Below are 18,003 nucleotides of genomic sequence, written 5' to 3' on the forward strand. Positions count from 1 at the left end.
GGGGGGTCGCTGCTGTGCTGTCGGTGCCGGGGCCGGCCTGGCCCGGGACTAAGGCCCGGTTAGGGATCCCAGCCCCGCGGAGCCCCGGCCGGCAGGGACGGGAGCTGAGGCCGGGGCCGCCGAGGGTGGGATCCCGCGGCCCCTGCCGCTCGCTGGCGCCCTCCTGGCCCCAAGCTGCGCGCCTCTCGCCTCCTCCTCCCTCGGCCTCCCGCTCACTCACCGAGGTCGTCCATGGCCGGACCACGGGCGCCGGCTCAGGGTCGCGCTAGCTGCCCGTCCCGGGGCCGCTCCTCTATGCCCCGCAACTTTTCCGCCGCGAGGCTTGGCCCGGAACGGAACGCGCCGCCGCCGCGCGCGCCCGCGCCCGCGCCCGCCGCGCGCCCCGCCCCCGGCCGCCCCCTTGTGCACGCGCGCCCCGCCCCCGGACACCCCCGCGAGCTTGCTGGCCCCGCCCCTGCGCACGCTGGTCCCGCCCCCGCCAAGAGCCCGGGCAGTGGGCGTCGCTGGGCGGGGCGGTGGCGCCCCCTCGCGGCTAAGGGGGCAGGTGGGCGGCTCCCAGGCCTCCAGCCACTCCCATCCATCTTTCTGTCCCTCTCAAAGTCACTTGCCTGACCCTGCGGATGACAAATCCGTCCACAGTCAGCCATGTGTCTGTGCATTCGTCAGCCACTGGGTCATCACATGCCTGTCCACTGGACAGTCAGTTTTGCCCACCTGTCCGTCTGTCACCTGTAGGTCACCACCCAGGAGGACCATAAATCAGTACCAGGCAAGGCCCGGAGCCCGTGGCTGACCTTTCCTGGGGTCGTCCTCTGGATCAATGGCAGTGCAGCTCGCAGTTCACCCTTTCTGGCCCAAACCCAATACCTGTGTGGTTCCATCTCTCTTAATATTACTTCCACACAGCCACCCTCCCTAGACACTTTTCCAAAACTGCATGGGGCAGAGGGGACCCCAGATTAGACATTAAAGGGAAAACTACAGGAAAGTCACACCCAGTGCTCCCACCCACTCGGAAATTGGGTAATAATAACAGCTACCATTTATTGAGTGTCTGAGTAGACAGACACTATATAGCTATTCTCTAAATTAATCCTCCTAGAGGTACTTCCCTACCCGTTGGGATGGGTGATGGCAGTTTGTGGATTTTATATAAAACTGCTCTGCAAGTACAGCTTCAAGTTCCCCTTGTCCCTCAAGAATCCAGGCCTTCTGGGTCAGATCAGGTCCTCCAGAAAGCAGATGAGATGCTGAGATAAAGCTAGGGGTAATGCCCGTGACAGAGAAGGGGAAATAAGCAGGGTTGGGCAAGGAGACTCAGATCTGACAAACAGGTCAACCCATCAGGGAATTCCAGGACAAAAAAAATGAGAAGTCTCCTTGGGCAGAAGTATCCGGGTTCCAATGCTCCCACCATGTTCAGTCATTTTATAAAGGCAGATCCAAGCAGCTTCTGTGGCTGCCACATTCTCCTATAATAAATTCAAGACCAAAGACTGTTCCTCAAACACTCTATTGCATGCTTTTCCAGCATCTTGCACATACCTCTATTTTGTTTTAGTTTTTGTGTTTTTGTTTTTGTTTGAGATGGAGTCCCAATCTGTCGCCCAGGTTGGAGTGCAGTGGTGCAATCTCAGCTCACTGCAACCTCCGCATCCCAGGTTCAAGTGATTCTCCTGCCTCCTGCTGGGATTACAGGCGCATACCACCATGCCTGGCTAATTTTTGTATTTTTAGTAGAGATGGGGTTTCACCATGTTGGCCAGGCTGGTCTTGAACTCCTGATCTCAGGTGATCTCCTGCCTCCTGGTGGAATTACAGGCGTGTACTACCATGCCTGGCTAATTTTTGTATTTTTAGTAGAGACAGGGTTTCACCATGTTGGCCAGGCTGGTCTTGAACTCCTGACTTCAGGTGATCCGCCCCCCTCAGCCTCCCAAAGTGCTGGGATTACAGGTGTGAGCCACCACGCCCAGCCTGTTTTTGTGTTTTTAAGACACAGTCTTGCTTTGTTGCGTAGGTTGGGATGATGAATAAGACTAACATGATGTCTACCTTCTTGAATCTAAAGGTGCACACAAAAGAGCAAAGTGGTTAGCATGAAGGATGAGTAGCCTCGCCCCACTCCCAGCTGTGTGGAACAGCATGTGCAAATATCTGTAGACAAGACATTTAATACTGACCACAAGCCTAGGAGATGAGCATTGTTAGCCCCTTTTACAGCTGGAAGAGTTGAGAGTCAGAGGTTGAGTTACTCCAGGTCATACAGCTAATAAGTAAGGAAACTGAGATTTGAACCTGGGGAGGCTTATGCCAAGGCCTGGTTATGAAATGGCTAAGTGAAACTGCTAACAACTTAGACCAACCCCAGGGCATACGCTTGTCCACTTCTCCAAAGGTCTAAAACCTTTCTTTTTCAAAGCTGTGTGGTCTGGAAATGCGAGGCACCCATTGAATGGGCAAGTTTCCCATTGGTATGCAGAGTTCTAAAGAGAACTGAAGCTTCAGAGTTGAGTGCTGGTGCACTCGAACACTCAGGTCCCTGCCAGGGATTTCCTCATGTAAATCATTCCTAAACCCCTATTTCCTCCCTGGCTTCCTTCTTCCCTCGGACTCTCACCCCACAGCAATTAAACTTGGTGTCTAGTTCAGGCTGCTACAACAAAATACTGTAGACCGAGTGACTTATAAACAACAGAAATTATTTTTTCACAGTTTTGGAGGCTGAAAGTTCAAGATCAGGGTGCCAGCACAGTCAGGTTCTGGTGAGGACCCTCTTCTGGGTTGCAGACTGTTGACTTTTTGTACCCTCACACGGCTCAAAGAGGGTCCCTTTAATAAAGGCACTAACTAATCTCTTTCATGAGGGCCCTGCCCTCATGACCTAATCACCTGTCAGGCCTCACCTCCTAACACTATCGAATTGAGATTAGATTTCAACATATGAATTTTCAAGGATATGAACATTCAGTCCCTTGCATTTGATAAAATCAATCAGGTTTTTTCATTCTTCCTAAAGATTAAACGACATTGACAGAGCAGATGGACAACCCTGCTGACTTCTTGCTAGTGGTTCATCTTGGGCAATTTACTCTGTGCCTCAGTTTCTTCCCCTATAGAAAGGTTAATAGTAGCTACCTCTCAGAGTCCTCATAGGACTAAATAAGAAACGACACACCTAGTACTTAGAATGGTCCTTGTCACCACAAAATAACACTCCTCACTCAGCAGTAGAAACAGAACTCGACCAGGCTCACACCTGTAATCCCAGCACTTTGGAAGGCCAAGGCGGGCGGATCACTTGAGGTCAGGAGTTCGAGACCAGCCTGGCCGACATGGCGAAACACCATCTCTACTAAAAATATATAAATTAGCTGGGCATAGTGGTGTGCACCAGTAATTCCAGCTGCTCAGGAGGCTGAGGCAGGAGAATCACCTGAACCCAGGAGATGGAGGTTGCAGTGAGTCGAGATTGCACCACTGCACTCCTGCCTGCGCGACAGTGAGACTCTGTCAAAAAAAAAAAAAAAGAAAGAAAGAAGGAAGGAAGGAAGGAAGGAAAGAAAGAGAGAGAAAAGAAACAGAATGCAAGCCGGATATGCAATCAAAACTTTTCTTTTTTTTCTTTCTTTTTTTTGAGACAGAGTCTCACTCTGTCGCCCAGGGTGGAGTGCAGCGGCATGATCTCAGCTCACTGCAACCTCTGCCTCCCGGGTTCAAGTGATTCTCCTGCCTCAGCCTCCTGAGTAGCTAGGATTACAGGCACCCGCTATCACACCCGACTAATTTTTGTTTTTGTTTTTGTTTTTTTTTGAGACGGAGTCTTGCTCTGTCGCCCAGGCTGGAGTGCAGTGGCGCGATCTCGGCTCACTGCAAGCTCTGCCTCCCAGGTTCATGCCATTCTCCTGCCTCAGCCTCCCAAGTAGCTGGGACTACAGGCGCCCGCCACCACGCCCAGCTAATTTTTTCTATTTTTAGTAGAGACGGGGTTTCACCGTGTTAGCTAGGATGGTCTCGATCTCCTGACCTCGTGATCCGCCCGTCTCGGCCTCCCAAAGTGCTGGGATTACAGGCGTGAGCCACCGCGCCTGGCCAATTTTTGCATTTCTTTAAGTAGAGATGGGGTTTCACCATGTTGGCCAGGCTGGTCTTGAACTCCTGACCTCAGGTGATCCCACCTGCCTCACCTCCCAAAGTGCTGGGATTGCAGGTGTGAGCCGCCGCACCCGGCCCAATCAAAACTTTTTTAGCCAAGTGCAATGGCATATGCCTGTAGTCCCACCTACATGGGATACTGAGGCAGGAGGATTGCTTGAGTTTAGGAGTTTGAGTCCAAACTGGGAAACTAGCAAGACCTCCTCTCTAAAAAATATCTTTAAAAAAATAAAAGAAACAGGCCAGGCACGGTGGCTCATGCCTGTAATCCCAGCACTTTGGGAGGCCAAGATGGGTGGATTACCTCAGGTCAGGAGTTTGAGACCAGCCTGACCAACATGGTGAAACCCCATCTCTACTAAATATACAAAATTAGCTAGGTGTGGTGGCACATGCCTGTAATCCCAGCTACTTGGGAGGCTGAGTCAGGAGAATCGCTTGAACCCGGGAGGCGGAAGTTGCAGTGGGCCAAGATCCAGCCTGGCTTACAAGACCAGAACTCCATCTCAAAAAATAAAAAATAAAAAAATATATGGCCGGGCACAGCGGCTCATGCCTGTAATCCCAGCACTTTAGGAGGCCGAGGTGAGCAAACAACCTGAGGTCAGGAGTTCAAGACCAGCCTGGCTAACAGCCTGGTCTACTAAAAACACAAAAATTAGCCGGGCATGGTGGTGGGCACCTATAATCTCAGCTACTCCAGAGGCTGAGGCAGGAGAATCGCTTGAACCTGGGAGGCGGAGTTTGCAGTGAGCCAAGATCACACCACTGCACTCCAGCCTGGGGGACAGAGTGAGACTCCATCTCAAAATAAATAAATAAAATAGATAAAATTAATGTTAATAATATATTTTATTTAATTCAATATATCCTCAGTGTTGGCTGGGCATGGTGGCTCACACCTGTAATCCCAGCACTTTGGGAGGCCAAGGCGGGAGGATCACAAGGTCAGGAGATCAAGACCATCCTGGCCATGGTGAAACCCCATCTCTACTAAAAATACAAAAATTAGCTGGTGGCACGTGCCTGTAATCCCAGCTACTCGGGAGGCTGAGGCAGGAGACTCACTTGAACCAGGGAGTCAGAGATTGCAGTGAGCTGAGATCCCACCACTGCACTCCAGCCTGGCGACAGAGCAAGATTCTGTCTCAAAAAAAAAAAAAAAAAAATCCTAAATGTTATCATTTCAACTTGTAATCAATATAACAAAATATCAGTGAGATATCTTACTCTTTTTTGTATGAAGTCTTCAAGATCCAATGTGTATTTTACACTTACAGCACATCTCAATCCAAATAGCCACATTTCTTTTCTTTTCTTTTTTTTTTTTTGAGACAGGGTCTCACTCTGTTGTCCATGCCGGAGTAGAGTGGTGAGACTGAGGCTCACTGCAGCCTCAATCTCCCAGGCTTAAGTGATCCTCCCATCTCTGTCTCCTGGGTAACTGGGACTACAGGCACATGTCACCGCACCTGGCTAATATTTTTTATTTTTAGTAGAGATGAGATTTTGCCATGTTGCCCAGGCTGGTCTTGAACTCCTGGGCTCAAGCCATCTGCCCACCTCTACCTCCCAAAGTGTTGGGATTACAGTCATAAGCCACTGCATCCGGCCCAGCTAGCCACATTTTAAGTACTCAGTAGTCACATGTGGCTAGCGGCTACTGCATTGAACAGTACAGTTTTAAATGTCAGCTGTCATGATTATTTTGGTTTTTTTTTTTTTTTTTGAGATGGAGTCTCTCTCTGTCACCCAGGCTGGAGTGCAATGGCACAATCTCGGCCCACTGCAACCTCTGCCTCCAGGGTTCAAGCAATTCTCCTGCCTCAGCCTCCCGAGTAGCTGGGATTACCGGCGCGCGCCACTACACCAGGCTAATTTTTGTATTTTTAGTAGAGACGGGGTTTCACCATGTTGGCCAGGGTGGTCTCCAATGCCTGACCTCGTGATCCGCCCACCTCGGCCTCCCAAAGTGCTGGGATTACCGGAATGAGCCACTATACCTGGCCTATTTTGGGGGTTTTAACCTAAAAATCATTTCCTCAGAAAACTGTTCCCTGACCTGCTGAACTATGTCAGCCCTGTTATTAAAATCTTTTTTTGGGACAGGCGTGGTGGCTCACACCTGCAATCAGCACTTTGGGAGGCCAAGGCAGATGAATCACCTGAGGTCAGGAGATCAAGACCAGCCTGGCCAATATGGTGAAACTCCCCCGTCTCTACTAAAAATACAAAAATTAGCCAGGTGTGGTGGCACACACCTGTAATCCCAGCTACTCGGGAGGCTGAGGGAGGAGAATCACTCAAACCCAGGAGGTGGAGGTTGCAGTGAGCTGAGATCGCACCATTGCACTCCAGCCTGGGCAACAGAACAAGACTCCGTCTCAAAAAATAAAAATAAAGATAAATAAAATCTTTTTTTTAGCATTCTAGAAGCACTCATCATGATTATAATTAAATAATTTCTGGCCGGGCACGGTGGCTCACGCCTGTAATCCCAGCACTTTGGGAGGCTGAGGCGGGTGGATCACGAGGTCAGGAGATCGAGACCATCCTGGCTAATGCGGTGAAACCCCATCTCTACTAAAAATACAAAAAAAAAAAAAATTAGCCAGGTGTGGTGGCGGGCGTCTGTAGTCCCAGCTACTCAGGAGGCTGAGGCAGGAGAATGGCATGAACCCAGGAGGCGGAGCTTGCAGTGAGCCGAGATCATGCCACTGCACTCCAGCCTGGGTGACAGAGTGAGACTCCTCTCAAAAAAATAAAAAATAAAAAAAATAATAATAATAATTCCGGCCAGGCACAGTGGCTCATGCCTGTAATCCCAGCATTTTGGGAGGCTGAGGTGGGCAGATCACGAGGTCAAGAGTTAGAGACCATCCTGGACAACATGGTGAAACCCCATTTCTACTAAAAATACAAAAATTAGCTGGGCGTGGTGGCGCATGCCTGTAGTCCCAGCTACTCGGGAGGCTGAGGCAGGAGAATGGCGTGAACCCGGGAGGTGGAGCTTGCAGTGAGCCGAGATTGCGCCACTGCACTCCAGCCTGGTGACAGAGCGAGACTCTGTCTCAAAAATAGTAATAATAATCATTCCTATTAACTTGTTATTTGTGTTTGTCTCCTACTAGACTGTAGGCTTCAGAAAGGTGGAGACCATTTGCTCATTGTTCTATCCCAGTGCTGGCATACAACAGGTGCTCAATAAAGATGTGTTGGGTGAATAACATTTATTAAGCACACACTTAATGAATTAGCCTTAGCACTGCATTAACTAAAGTTGGGAAGAAAGAAGTTAAGAGAAAAAAAGCAGCCGGGCATGGTGGTTCACACGTGTAATTCCAGCACTTTGGGAGGCCAAGGTGGGTGGATCACCTGAGGTCAGGAGTTCAACACCAGCCTGGCAAACATGGCGAAACCCCGTCTCTACTAAAAATACAAAATTAGCCGGGCGTGGTGGCGCATGCCTGTAATCCCAGCTACTCGGGAGGCTGAGGCAGGAGAATGGCTTGAACCCGGGAGGCGGAGGTTGCTATGAGCCGAGATTGCGCCATTGCACTCCAGCCTGGGCAACAAGAGCGAAACTCTGTCTCAAAAAAAAAGAAAAAAAAAATTACCTGGGCATGGTGGCACATGCCTGTCATCCCAGCTACTAGGGGAGCTGAGGCAGGAGGATCGTTTGAACCTGGGAGGCTTGCAGTGAGCCAAGATCGTGCCACTGCACTCCAGCCTGGGCAACAGAGTGAGACTCTGTCTCAAAAAAAAAAAAAAAAGAGAGAGAGAGAGAATAAAAGCAGATCTAGAAGAGTCAGTTCCAGAGCTTATAATATACATGTGGACATTTTCTTTACAAAACCAATAGTTGGTCATTGTGGGAAAACGTCTCAAAAACTCGAATAAATAGCCAAGCACAGTGGCTCACACCTGTAATCCTAGCACTTGGGAGGCTGAGGCAGGAGGATCACTTGAGCTCAGGAGTTCCAGACCAGCCTGGGCAACATAGTAAGACCTCTTCTTTATTTTTATTTTATTTTTTATTGGATTTCCTTTCAGATTCAGACCTACAGATATCTTTTAAAATAAAAAACTTATTTTTTTTAAACTTATTTTAAAATGAATAAACTAAGATGAAAATTAATATTATCCATAATCCAAAACTAAAAGAATGACCAGTTGTAGATTTTCCAGAGCGTTCTTTTACACACAAAAAACATACACATATATGTTTTTAGATATAAAACATTAAATATATATTTGAATATTTTTGCACACTGTTTTGAAACTTGGTTTTCTCATTTACCCATTTATCACTACTTTGTTTTTTGTTTGGGTTTTTTTTTTTTTTTTTTTTTTTGGGATAGGGTCTCCCTCTGTCACCCAGGGCTGGAGTACAGTGGTGCAAACATGGCTTACTGCAGCCTCGACCTCCCAGGCTCAAGTGACCCTCCCACCTCAGCCTCCTGAGTAGCTGGGACTACAGGTGTGCACCACCACATCTAGTTATTTTTTTAAATTTTTTGTAGAGCTGGGGGCCTCCCTATGTTGTCCAGCCTGTTCTTGAACTCCTAGGCTCAATCAGTCCTCCAGTCTTGGCCTCCCAAAGAGGTAGAATTACAAGCATGAGCCACTGTGGCCAGTCCAGTGTGATCATCTTTTCATGGCATTTAACATTCTTCTGAAACATCAATTCCTTGGGTAAAACAGCATTGCATCATATAATTGTACCAGGATTTACTTAGCCAATCTCCTGATAAAATTTAGTTAGTTACAAATTTTCACTATAATCAGCAATGCTAGGACAACATCCTTGTAGTTAAATCTCGGAACACTTCCTTAATGATTTCCTGCAGATCAGTTCTTAAGGAGTGGAAGTGTGAGGTTAAGTGTCGCGTTAGTCCGTTTACTATGTGTTGACAAAGTGTGGTCTATAACTGCTGTATCTAGATAAATATATCGTATATTTCATGAGTACTGAGTTGACATGCAACACTGTAGGGTGGTCCCAGGCATAATTCTCCCAAATGTAGTGTGACTAACTGCCACTGGTGGAATGAGAGGTTGTAGCTAGTACAAAGATTTATTATTTTATTTGTATTTTTTGCAGACACAGAGAGGTCTCACTTTGTTGCCCAACTGGTCTCAAACTCCTGGGCTCAAGGAATCCTCCCACCTCGACCTCCCAAAGTGCTGGGATTATAGACATGAGACACTATGCCCAGCTCAGTTTTTTTTTTTTTCTTCTTTTCAAGACAGAGTCTCGCTCTGTCGCCCAGGCTAGAGTGCAGTGGTGCGATCTCGGCTCACCGCAAGCTCCACCCCCCGGGTTCACGCCATTCTTTTGTCTCAGCCTCCCGAGTAGCTGGGACTACAGGCGCCTGCCACCACGCCTGGCTAATTTTTTGTATTTTTAGTAGAGACGGGGTTTCACCGTGTTAGCCAGTATGGTCTCGATCTCCTGACCTCGTGATCCGCCCGCCTCGGCCTCCCAAAGTGCTAGGATTACAGGCGTGAGCCACCGCGCCCGGCCAGATTCCTTATTTTAATAGTTACATATTTATGTGTTAGAAAATTATCTAATTAGCACATAAAACCTGTGATGGCTCCAATATTATTTATTTATTTATTTTATTTATTTTAATTTTTGAGACGGAATCTCGCTTTGTCACCAGGCTGGGGTGTGGTGGCACAATCTTGGCTTACTGCAACCTCCGCCTCCTGGGTTCAAGTGATTCTCCTGCCTCAGCCTCCCAAGTAGCTGCGACTACAGGCACCCACCACCACGCCTGGCTAGCTTTTGTATTTTTAGTAGAGATGGGGTTTCACCATGTTGGCCAGGATGGTCTCGATCTCTTGACCTCATAATCCACCTCCCTCGGCTTCCCAATGTGCTGGGATTACAGGCATGAGCCACCGCACCTGGCCCAGCTCCAATATTATTGTTTAGGATAAAGATAAGGTTTTTTTGTTTGTTTGTTTGTTTTAAAGTGGGTCCACTTAAAGAAAACTATGTAGGGACGGGCACAGTGGCTCACGCCCATAATCCCAGCATTGTGAGAGTCTGAGGGCTGAGGAGGGTGGATCACCTGCGGTCAGGAGTTCAAGACCAGCCTAGCCAACATGGCAAAACGCCATCTCTATTAAAAATACAAAAATTAGCCAGTGTGGTGGTGCAGGCCCCGTAGTCCCAGCTACTTGGGAGGCTGACATGGGAGGATCACTTGAGCCTGGGAGGCGGATGTTGCAGTGAACCGAGATTATGCCACTGCACTCCAGCCTGGGCGACACAGCAAGACTTCATCTCAAAAAAAAAAAAAAGAAGATTTGAGCTAGAATTCCAGTTTTCCTCAGTTCCCATTTGGGGATCCTGGGAGAGTCTCTCAGCCTCAGTTTTCTCATCTGTGAGATGGGGATATTGAGAATTCTTCTCCATATGGCATGCCTGCCTGGAAGGGCTTATAAACAAAGAATTGTGTCTGGGCATGGTGGTTCATGCCTATAATCCCAGTACTTAGGGAAGCCGAGGTGGGCAGATCACTTGAGGTCAGGAGTTCGAGACCAGCCTGGCCATCATGGTGAAACCCTGTCCCTACTAAAAACACAAAAATTAACTGGGTGTGGTGGCGTGCACCTGTAATTCCAGCTACTTGGGAGGCTGAGGCAGGTAGAATCACTTGAACTCAGGAGACAGAGGTTGCAGTAAGCCGAGACTGGGCCACTGCACTCCAGCCTGGGCAACAGAGTGAGACTCCCATCTCAAAAAAAAAAAAAAAAAAAAAAAAAAACAAAGAATTATAAGGTCAAAAAGGATCTCAAGAGATTCTCCAACCTTTTCTCAGGTGAAGGGGGCTGGATTTCCACCTTCATCCTCCTCTCTATCACCTAAGGACCCCATATGTTGACCGGGTGTCCACCTGGAAGTCATCCTCTGTTCCTCCCCGTCCTCGCTTTCCACACCCAGTTCTGCCTGTCCATCTGCAAAGTGTAGCCCAATTCCCACCCCTACCCCCTCATTTTCACCTCTGCAATTATATCTCTAGGTGCAGCCACACACTACCCTCTCTTGCCTGGGATTACTGCATGAACCTCCAAACTGGACCTCTATTGTCAATTTTCTACCCAGAAGCCAATAAGCCAATGTTATCTTTTAAAAAAATTTTTTTTGAGATGGAGTCTTGCTGTATCACCCAGGCTGGAATGCAATGGCGCAATCTTGACTCACTGCAACCGTCGCCTCCCAGGTTCAAGCCATTCTCCTGCTTCAGCCTCCCAAGTAGCTGGGACTACAGGCACGCTATCACGCCCGGCTAATTTTTCTTATTTTTAGTAGAGACAGGGTTTTGCCATGTTGCCCAGGCTGGTTCTGAACTCCTAACCTTGGGTGATCCACCCCCCTCGGCCTCCCAAAGTGCTGGGATTACAGGCGTGAGCCACGGCACCAGCCTAATGTTATCTTATTTTATTTTATTTATTTATTTATTTCGAGACGGAGTCTCACTCTGTCGTCCAGGCTGGAGTGCAGTGGTGTGATCTCGGCTCACTGCAACCTCCGCCTCCCAGGTTCAAGTGATTCTCCTGCCTCAGCCTACTGGGTAGCTGTGATTACAGTCACACGACACGACACCTGGATAATTTTTTGTATTTTTAGTAGAGACGGTGTCTCACCATGTTGGCCAGTCTGGTCTCGAACTCCTGACCTCTGGAGATCCACCCCCCTCGGCCTCCCAAAGTGCTGGGATTACAGGCGTGAGTACCCGGCAATGTTATTTTTTTATTTTTATTTTTTTTAGTATTTATTGATCATTCTTGGGTGTTTCTCAGAGAGGGGGATGTGGCAGGGTCATAGGATAATAATGGAGAAAAGGTCAGCAGATAAACACGTGAACAAAGGTCTCTGGTTTTCCTAGGCAGAGGTCCCTGCGGCCTTCGGCCTTCAGCAGTGTTTGTGTCCCTGGGTACTTGAGATTAGGGAGTGGTGATGACTCTTAAGGAGCATGCTGCCTTCAAGCATCTGTTTAACAAAGCACATCTTGCACCGTCCTTAATCCATTTAACCCTGAGTTGACACAGCACATGTTTCAGAGAGTACGGGGTTTGGGGTAAGGTTATAGATTAACAGCATCCCAAGGCAGAAGAATTTTTCTTAGTACAGAACAAAATGGTGTCTCCTATGTCTACTTCTTTCTACACAGACACAGTAACAATCTGATCTTTCTTTTCCCCACATTTCCCCCTTTTCTTTTCGACAAAACCGCCATTGTCATCATGGCCCGTTCTCGATGGTCGCTGTCTCTTCGGAGCTGTTGGGTACACTTCCCAGGCGGGGTGGCCTGGCAGAGGCGCTCCTCACCTCCCAGAAGGGGTGGTGGCTGGGCAGAGGCGCCCCTCACATCCCAGACGATGGGCAGCCAGGCAGAAGCGCCCCCCACCTCCCTGATGGGGCAGCCGGGCAGAAACGCCCCCCACCTCCCAGACAGGGTGTCCGGGCAGAGGCGCCCCCCCACCTCCCAGATGAAGGGCGGCCAGGCAGAGGTGCTCCCCACCTCCCAGATGAAGGGCGGCCGGGCAGAGGTGCTCCCCACCTCCCAGACGGGGGGGCCGGGCAGAGACGCCCCTCACCTCCCAGACGGGGTGGCTGGGCAGAGGCGCCCACTTCCCAGACTGGGCGACCGGGTAGAGGCACTCCTCTCAGATGGGGTGGCGGCTGGGCAGAGGCGCTCCTCACATCCCAGACAGGGTGGCGGCCAGGCAGAGGCGCTCCTCACCTCCCAGACGGGGTGGCGGCCGGGCAGAGGTGCTCCTCACCTCCCAGACGGGGTGGCGGCAGGGCAGAGGCGCTCCTCGCCTCCCAGACAGGGTGGCAGCTGGGCAGAGGCGCTCCTCGCTTCCCAGACGGGGCGGCTGGGCAGAGGCTGTAATCTTAGCACTTTGGGAGGCCAAGGCAGGCGGCTGGAAGGTGGAGGTTGCAGCGAGCTGAGATCACGCCACTGCATTCCTGCCTGGGCAACACTGAGCACTGAGTGACCGAGACTCCGTCTGCAATTCCAGCACCCCAGGAGGCCGAGGCGGGCAGACCACTCGAGGTCAGGAGCCAGAGACCAGCCCAGTCAACAGGGCGAAACCCTGTCTCCTCCAAATATACAAAAACCAGTCAGGCGTGGCGGCGCGTGCCCGCAATCCCAGGCACTCGGCAGGCCAAGGCAGGAGAACCAGGGGAGCCCGGGGCAGGGAGGCTGCAGCGAGCCGAGACCACGGCAGTACAGTCCAGCCTTGGCAACAGAAGGAGACCGAAGAAAGAAAGAGGGAGCGGGTGACGGGGAGGGGGAGGGGGAGGGGGAGGGAGCTGTTATGCTTTTTTTTAAAAAAATCAACTTTATTGGGCTAAGTGCAGTGGCTCATGCCTGTAATCCTAGCACTTTGGGATCTTGACATAGCTGATCTCAGATCTTGGCATAGCTGTTCACGTGCCACCTCTGTGGGTCCTGAACATTTTATCTAAAGTCTCCCCGTACCCCACCAAATCAGACTCCTTACCCTGGTATTTGTTGAGGTTCACCTTCTGCCATATATTCTGCGTTTATTTGTGTACTTGTTTATTATTTGTCTCTGCCTCCCCCATTAAAATGTCAGGGCTATGAGAACAGGGACTATGTCTGTCTTGTTTGCTGCTTGTTCACCAGCATCTGGAATGGTAGGTTTGAGTAACTATTTTTGAACGAATGAAAGACTGGCAACATGGAGATGCCAGGAGATGAGTGAGCTGGGCTGCATAATTAGTTGTAGCATCAGGATGAAAACCCCAATCTCCTGGCCCCCAGCCCAAACCTCTCTCCTCCTTCTCAGGCCATTCACAGATCTTCCCAGGACTGACACACAAGACAGTACAGGGGTCTTAACTGCAGTGGTTTTTTTTTTTTTTTTTTGAGACGGACTCTCCTCTGTCGCCCAGGCTAGAGTGCAGTAGCGCGATCTCAGCTCACTGCAAGCTCCACCCCTCGAGTTCACACCATTCTCCTGTCTCAGCCTCCCGAGTAGCTGGGACTACAGGCGCCCACCACCATTCCCGGCTAATTTTTTTTTTGTATTTTTAGTAGAGACGGGGTTTCCTCGTGTTAGCCAGGATGGTCTCAATCTTCTGACCTCGTGATCTGCCCGTCTCAGCCTCCCAAAGTGCTGGGATTACAGGCATGAGCCACCATGCCCAGCCCGTTTTTTTGTTTGTTTGTTTTCCCCAAGATGGAGTCTTGCTCTGTTGCCCAGAGCTGGAGTGCAATGGCACAATCTCGGCTCACTGCAACCTCCGCCTCCTAGGTTCAAGCAATTCTCCTGCCTCAGCATCCCGAGTAGCTGGGATTACAGGCGTGAGCCACCACACCCGGGTAATTTTTGTATTTTTAGTAGAGATGGGGTTTCACCAAGTTGGCCAGGCTGGTATCGAACTCCTGACCTCGTGATCCACCTGCCTCGGACTCCCAAAATGTTGAGATTACAGGCGTGAGCCACCATGCCCAGCCGCAGTGCTGTTTTTAAGAGCAAGAGACTGGAAACAACTCAAATGTCCATCAATAGGGGGCTGTTTAATTAAATCACATACAGTTCTACAACGGAAAATTATGTAGCCACAGAAAAGATCCCAGGAAGCTCAAATGTACTGAAACGAAACAGCTTCCAAGATCTGAAAACATAACACTGAACGATGTAGGTAACGTGTGTATCATTTGTGGGAAAAAGTGGGATACAATATGTTTATAAGATACTTATACAGGCCGGCACGGTGGCTCACGTCTGTAATCCCAGCACTTTGGGAGGCCAAGGCAGGCGGATCACGAGGTCAGCAGGTCGAGACCAGCCTGGCCAATTTGGTGAAACCCCATCTCTACTAAAAATACAAAAATTAGCCAGGCGTGGTGGCTTACGCCTGTAATCCCAGCTACTCGGCAGGCTGAGGCAGGAGAATCACTTGAACCCGGAGGGGGTGGTTGTGTTGAGCAGAGATTGAGCCATTGCACTCTAGCCTGGGCAACAAGAGTGAAACTCCGTCTCAAAAAAAAAAAAAAAAAGGTACTTATACAAGGCTGGGTGCAGTGGCTCACACCTGTAATCCCAACACTTTGGGAGGTCAGGGAAGGTGGACTGCTTGAGCCCAGGAGTTCCAGACCAACCTGGGCAACATGGTGAAACCCCATCTCTAAAAAAATATGAAAAAAGTTAGTCGGGCATGGTGGTGGGCGCCTGTAGTCCCAGCTGCTCAGGAGACTGAGGTAGGAGGATCACTTGAGCCCAGGAGGTGAAGAATGCAGTGTGCCACTATACTCCAGACTGGAGGACACAGTGAGGCTGTGTCTAAAAAAAAAAAAAAAAAAAAAAAAGATAAAAAAGATACTTATACAAATTGAAACAACTCTGGAAGAATGCACACTACCAATGTTAACTGGCTAGGGTTGGGGCTGGAGGAATGGGGTGGCTGGGAATCAAGAGTAGAAAGGAGATTTCACTAAGTACTCTTTTGCATAGTTTGAATTTTTTTTTTTAGGGGCGGAGTCTTGCTCTATTTCCAGGCTGGAGTCCAATGGCACGATCTCGGCTCACTACAACCTCCGCCTGCTGGATTCAAGTGATTCTCCTGCCTCAGCCTCCTGAGTAGCTGGGATTACAGATGCGTGCCACCGTGCCCAGCTAATTTTTTGTATCTTTAGTAGAGATAGGGTCTCACCATGTTGGCCAGGCTGGTCTTGAACTCCTGACCTCGCGTAATCTGCCTGCCTTGGCCACCCAAAGTGCTGGGATTACAGGTGTGAGCCATTGAGCTCGGCCCACATATGTAACTTAATCTATTGCTAAAACAAATTAATATTTTACAAAAATAGGCCAGGCACAGTGGCTCACACCTGTAATCCCAGCATTTTGGGAAGCCGAGGCGGGCAGATCACGAGGTCAAGAGTTCTAGACCAGCCTGGCCAACATGGTGAAACCCCGTCTCTACTAAGAATACAAAAATTAGCCGGGCATGGTGGTATTCCTGTAATCCCAGCTACTGGGGAGGCTGAGGCAGGAGAATCACTTGAACCCAGGAGTGGGAGGTTGCAGTGAGCTGAGATCGCACCATTGCAGTCCAGCCTGGGTGACAAGAGGGAGACTCTGTCTCAAAAAATAAAAATAAAATAAATAAATAAATAATTTTTTTAAAGTACATTTAAAAAAATGTCACTACTGGACGGGTGTGGTGGCTAGTGCCTATAATCTCAGCACTTAGGGAAGCCAGGCGGGAGGATCACTTGAGTTCAGGAAAACAGCCCATCTCTACAAAACATTAAAAAATTATCCAGCTGTAGAGGTGCCAACCTGTAGTCCTAGGTACTGGGGATGTTGAGGAAGGAAGATTGCTTGAGCCCAGGAGTTGGAGGCTGCAGTGAGCCATGATCACACCATTACACTCCAGCCTGGGTGACAGAGCAAGTCCTTGTTCCAAAAAAGAAAGAGAGGAGCGCAGCGCCGCCGCCCGGCCCCTCCAGCTTCCCGGACCACGGCCAACCTCGAGCGCACCTTCATCACCATCAGGACGGACAGCATGCAGTGCGGCCTGGTGGGCAAGATCATCAAGCGCTTCGAGCAGAAGGGGTTCCGCCTCGTGGCCATGAAGTTCCTCCCGGCCTCTGAAGAACACCTGAAGCAGCACTACATTGACCTGAAGGACCGCCCAGTCTTCCCTGGGCTGGTGAAGTACATGAACTCAGGGCCGGTCGTGGCCATGGTCTGGGAGGGGCTGAACGTCGTGAAGACAGGCCGAGTGATGCTTGGGGAGACCAATCCAGCAGATTCTAAGCCAGGCACCATTCGTGGGGACTTTTGCATTCAGGTTGGCAGGAACATCATTCATGGCAGTGATTCAGTAAAAACTGCTGAAAAAGAAATCAGCCTACGGTTTAAGCCTGAAGAACTGGTTGACTACAAGTCTTGTGCTCATGACTGGGTCTATGAATAAGAGGTGGACACAGCAGCAGTCTCCTTCAGCACGGTGTGGTGTGTCCCTGGACACAGCTCTTCATTCTACTGACTTAGAGGCAACAGGATTGATCATTCTTTTACAGAGCATATTTGCCAATAAAGCTTTTGGAAGCTGGAAAAAAAAAAAGAGAGAAAGAGAGAAGGGGAGGGAGGGGAGGAAGGGAGGGAGGGAGGAAGAAAGGAAGGAAGGAAGGAAGGAAGGAAAGAAGGAAGGAAGGAAGGAAGGAAGGGGAAAGTTAAATAGAAAGAGACACAGACGGGCCGCGAGCGGTAGCTCATGCCTGTAATCCCAGCACTTTGGGAGGCTGAGGTGGGCGGATCACAAGATCAGGACATCAAGACCATCGTGGCTAATACAGTGAAACCCCGTCTCTACTAAAAATACGGAAAAGTAGCCGGGCGTGGTAGCACGTGCCTGTAGTCCCAGCCACCCGGGAGGCTGAAGCAGGAGAATCAGTTGAACCCGGGAGGCGGAGGTTGCAGTGAGCCGAGATCGCGCCACTGCACTCCAGGCTGGGCGATAGAGTGAGACTCCATCTCAAAAAAAAAAAAGAAAGAAAGAAAAGAAAGAAAAAAGAAAGAAAAGAAAGGCAGTACAGACAATAACAAGAGGGGCCTCAACCGCTCAAGAGTGATTCAACTGAGACTTGAAAACATTTCCTGGAAAAGAGCTAACCCTAGCTTGATGTTTTGCGAAAGGGAGGCTGTGGGAAGAGCATTCTGGAAGGAGGGGTTGGTATTTGGAAAGGTATGCCGAGGGCCCCAGAATAGGGGTAGTAAGACGGAAAGTTTCCAGCCTCCCCTGGCTTATCTCAAGGAGGAGCCTCATGGCTCAGAGGGTGGGTC

At 49.6% G+C, this 18,003-nt stretch overlaps 2 protein-coding genes across 7 annotated transcripts in view; one reads left to right on the forward strand and one right to left on the reverse strand.

The window, feature by feature from the left end:
- The window catches only part of PXN (paxillin), a 55,226-nt gene extending 54,842 nt beyond the window's left edge, over positions 1–384 (reverse strand). For 2 of the 6 annotated variants that reach the window (XM_034934641.3, XM_034934638.3), the window contains exon 1: positions 221–384. In XM_034934641.3, the coding sequence (XP_034790532.2) occupies positions 221–233 (13 nt within the window). In that variant the 5' untranslated portion in view covers positions 234–384. The remainder of the gene's footprint in view (positions 1–220) is intronic. The other 4 variants (XM_063593710.1, XM_034934632.3, XM_057299543.2 and 1 more) reach the window with 3 other exon arrangements.
- On the forward strand, positions 232–17,284 carry LOC100994033 (nucleoside diphosphate kinase B). Its single transcript, XM_063593244.1, has 2 exons — positions 232–544; positions 16,602–17,284. The coding sequence occupies exons 1-2, from the start codon at positions 232–234 to the stop codon at positions 17,132–17,134; spliced, it is 846 nt and encodes a 281-aa protein (XP_063449314.1). The 3' UTR covers positions 17,135–17,284.
- The last annotated feature ends 719 nt before the right edge of the window (positions 17,285–18,003 follow it).

Source organism: Pan paniscus, chromosome 10, assembly GCF_029289425.2.
Source record: "Pan paniscus chromosome 10, NHGRI_mPanPan1-v2.0_pri, whole genome shotgun sequence".
Taxonomy (NCBI): domain Eukaryota; kingdom Metazoa; phylum Chordata; class Mammalia; order Primates; family Hominidae; genus Pan; species Pan paniscus.

What these genes read in the sequence shown, in the direction of transcription:
- LOC100994033 (XM_063593244.1), top strand. Translation starts at nt 232, where the DNA reads ATGGCCGGACCACGGGCGCCGGCTCAGGGTCGCGCTAGCTGCCCGTCC. An exon ending in CCTCGCGGCTAAGGGGGCAG is followed by an intron (nt 545 to 16,601) that starts GTGGGCGGCTCC and finishes AGCCTGGGTGAC; the next exon opens with AGAGCAAGTCCTTGTTCCAA.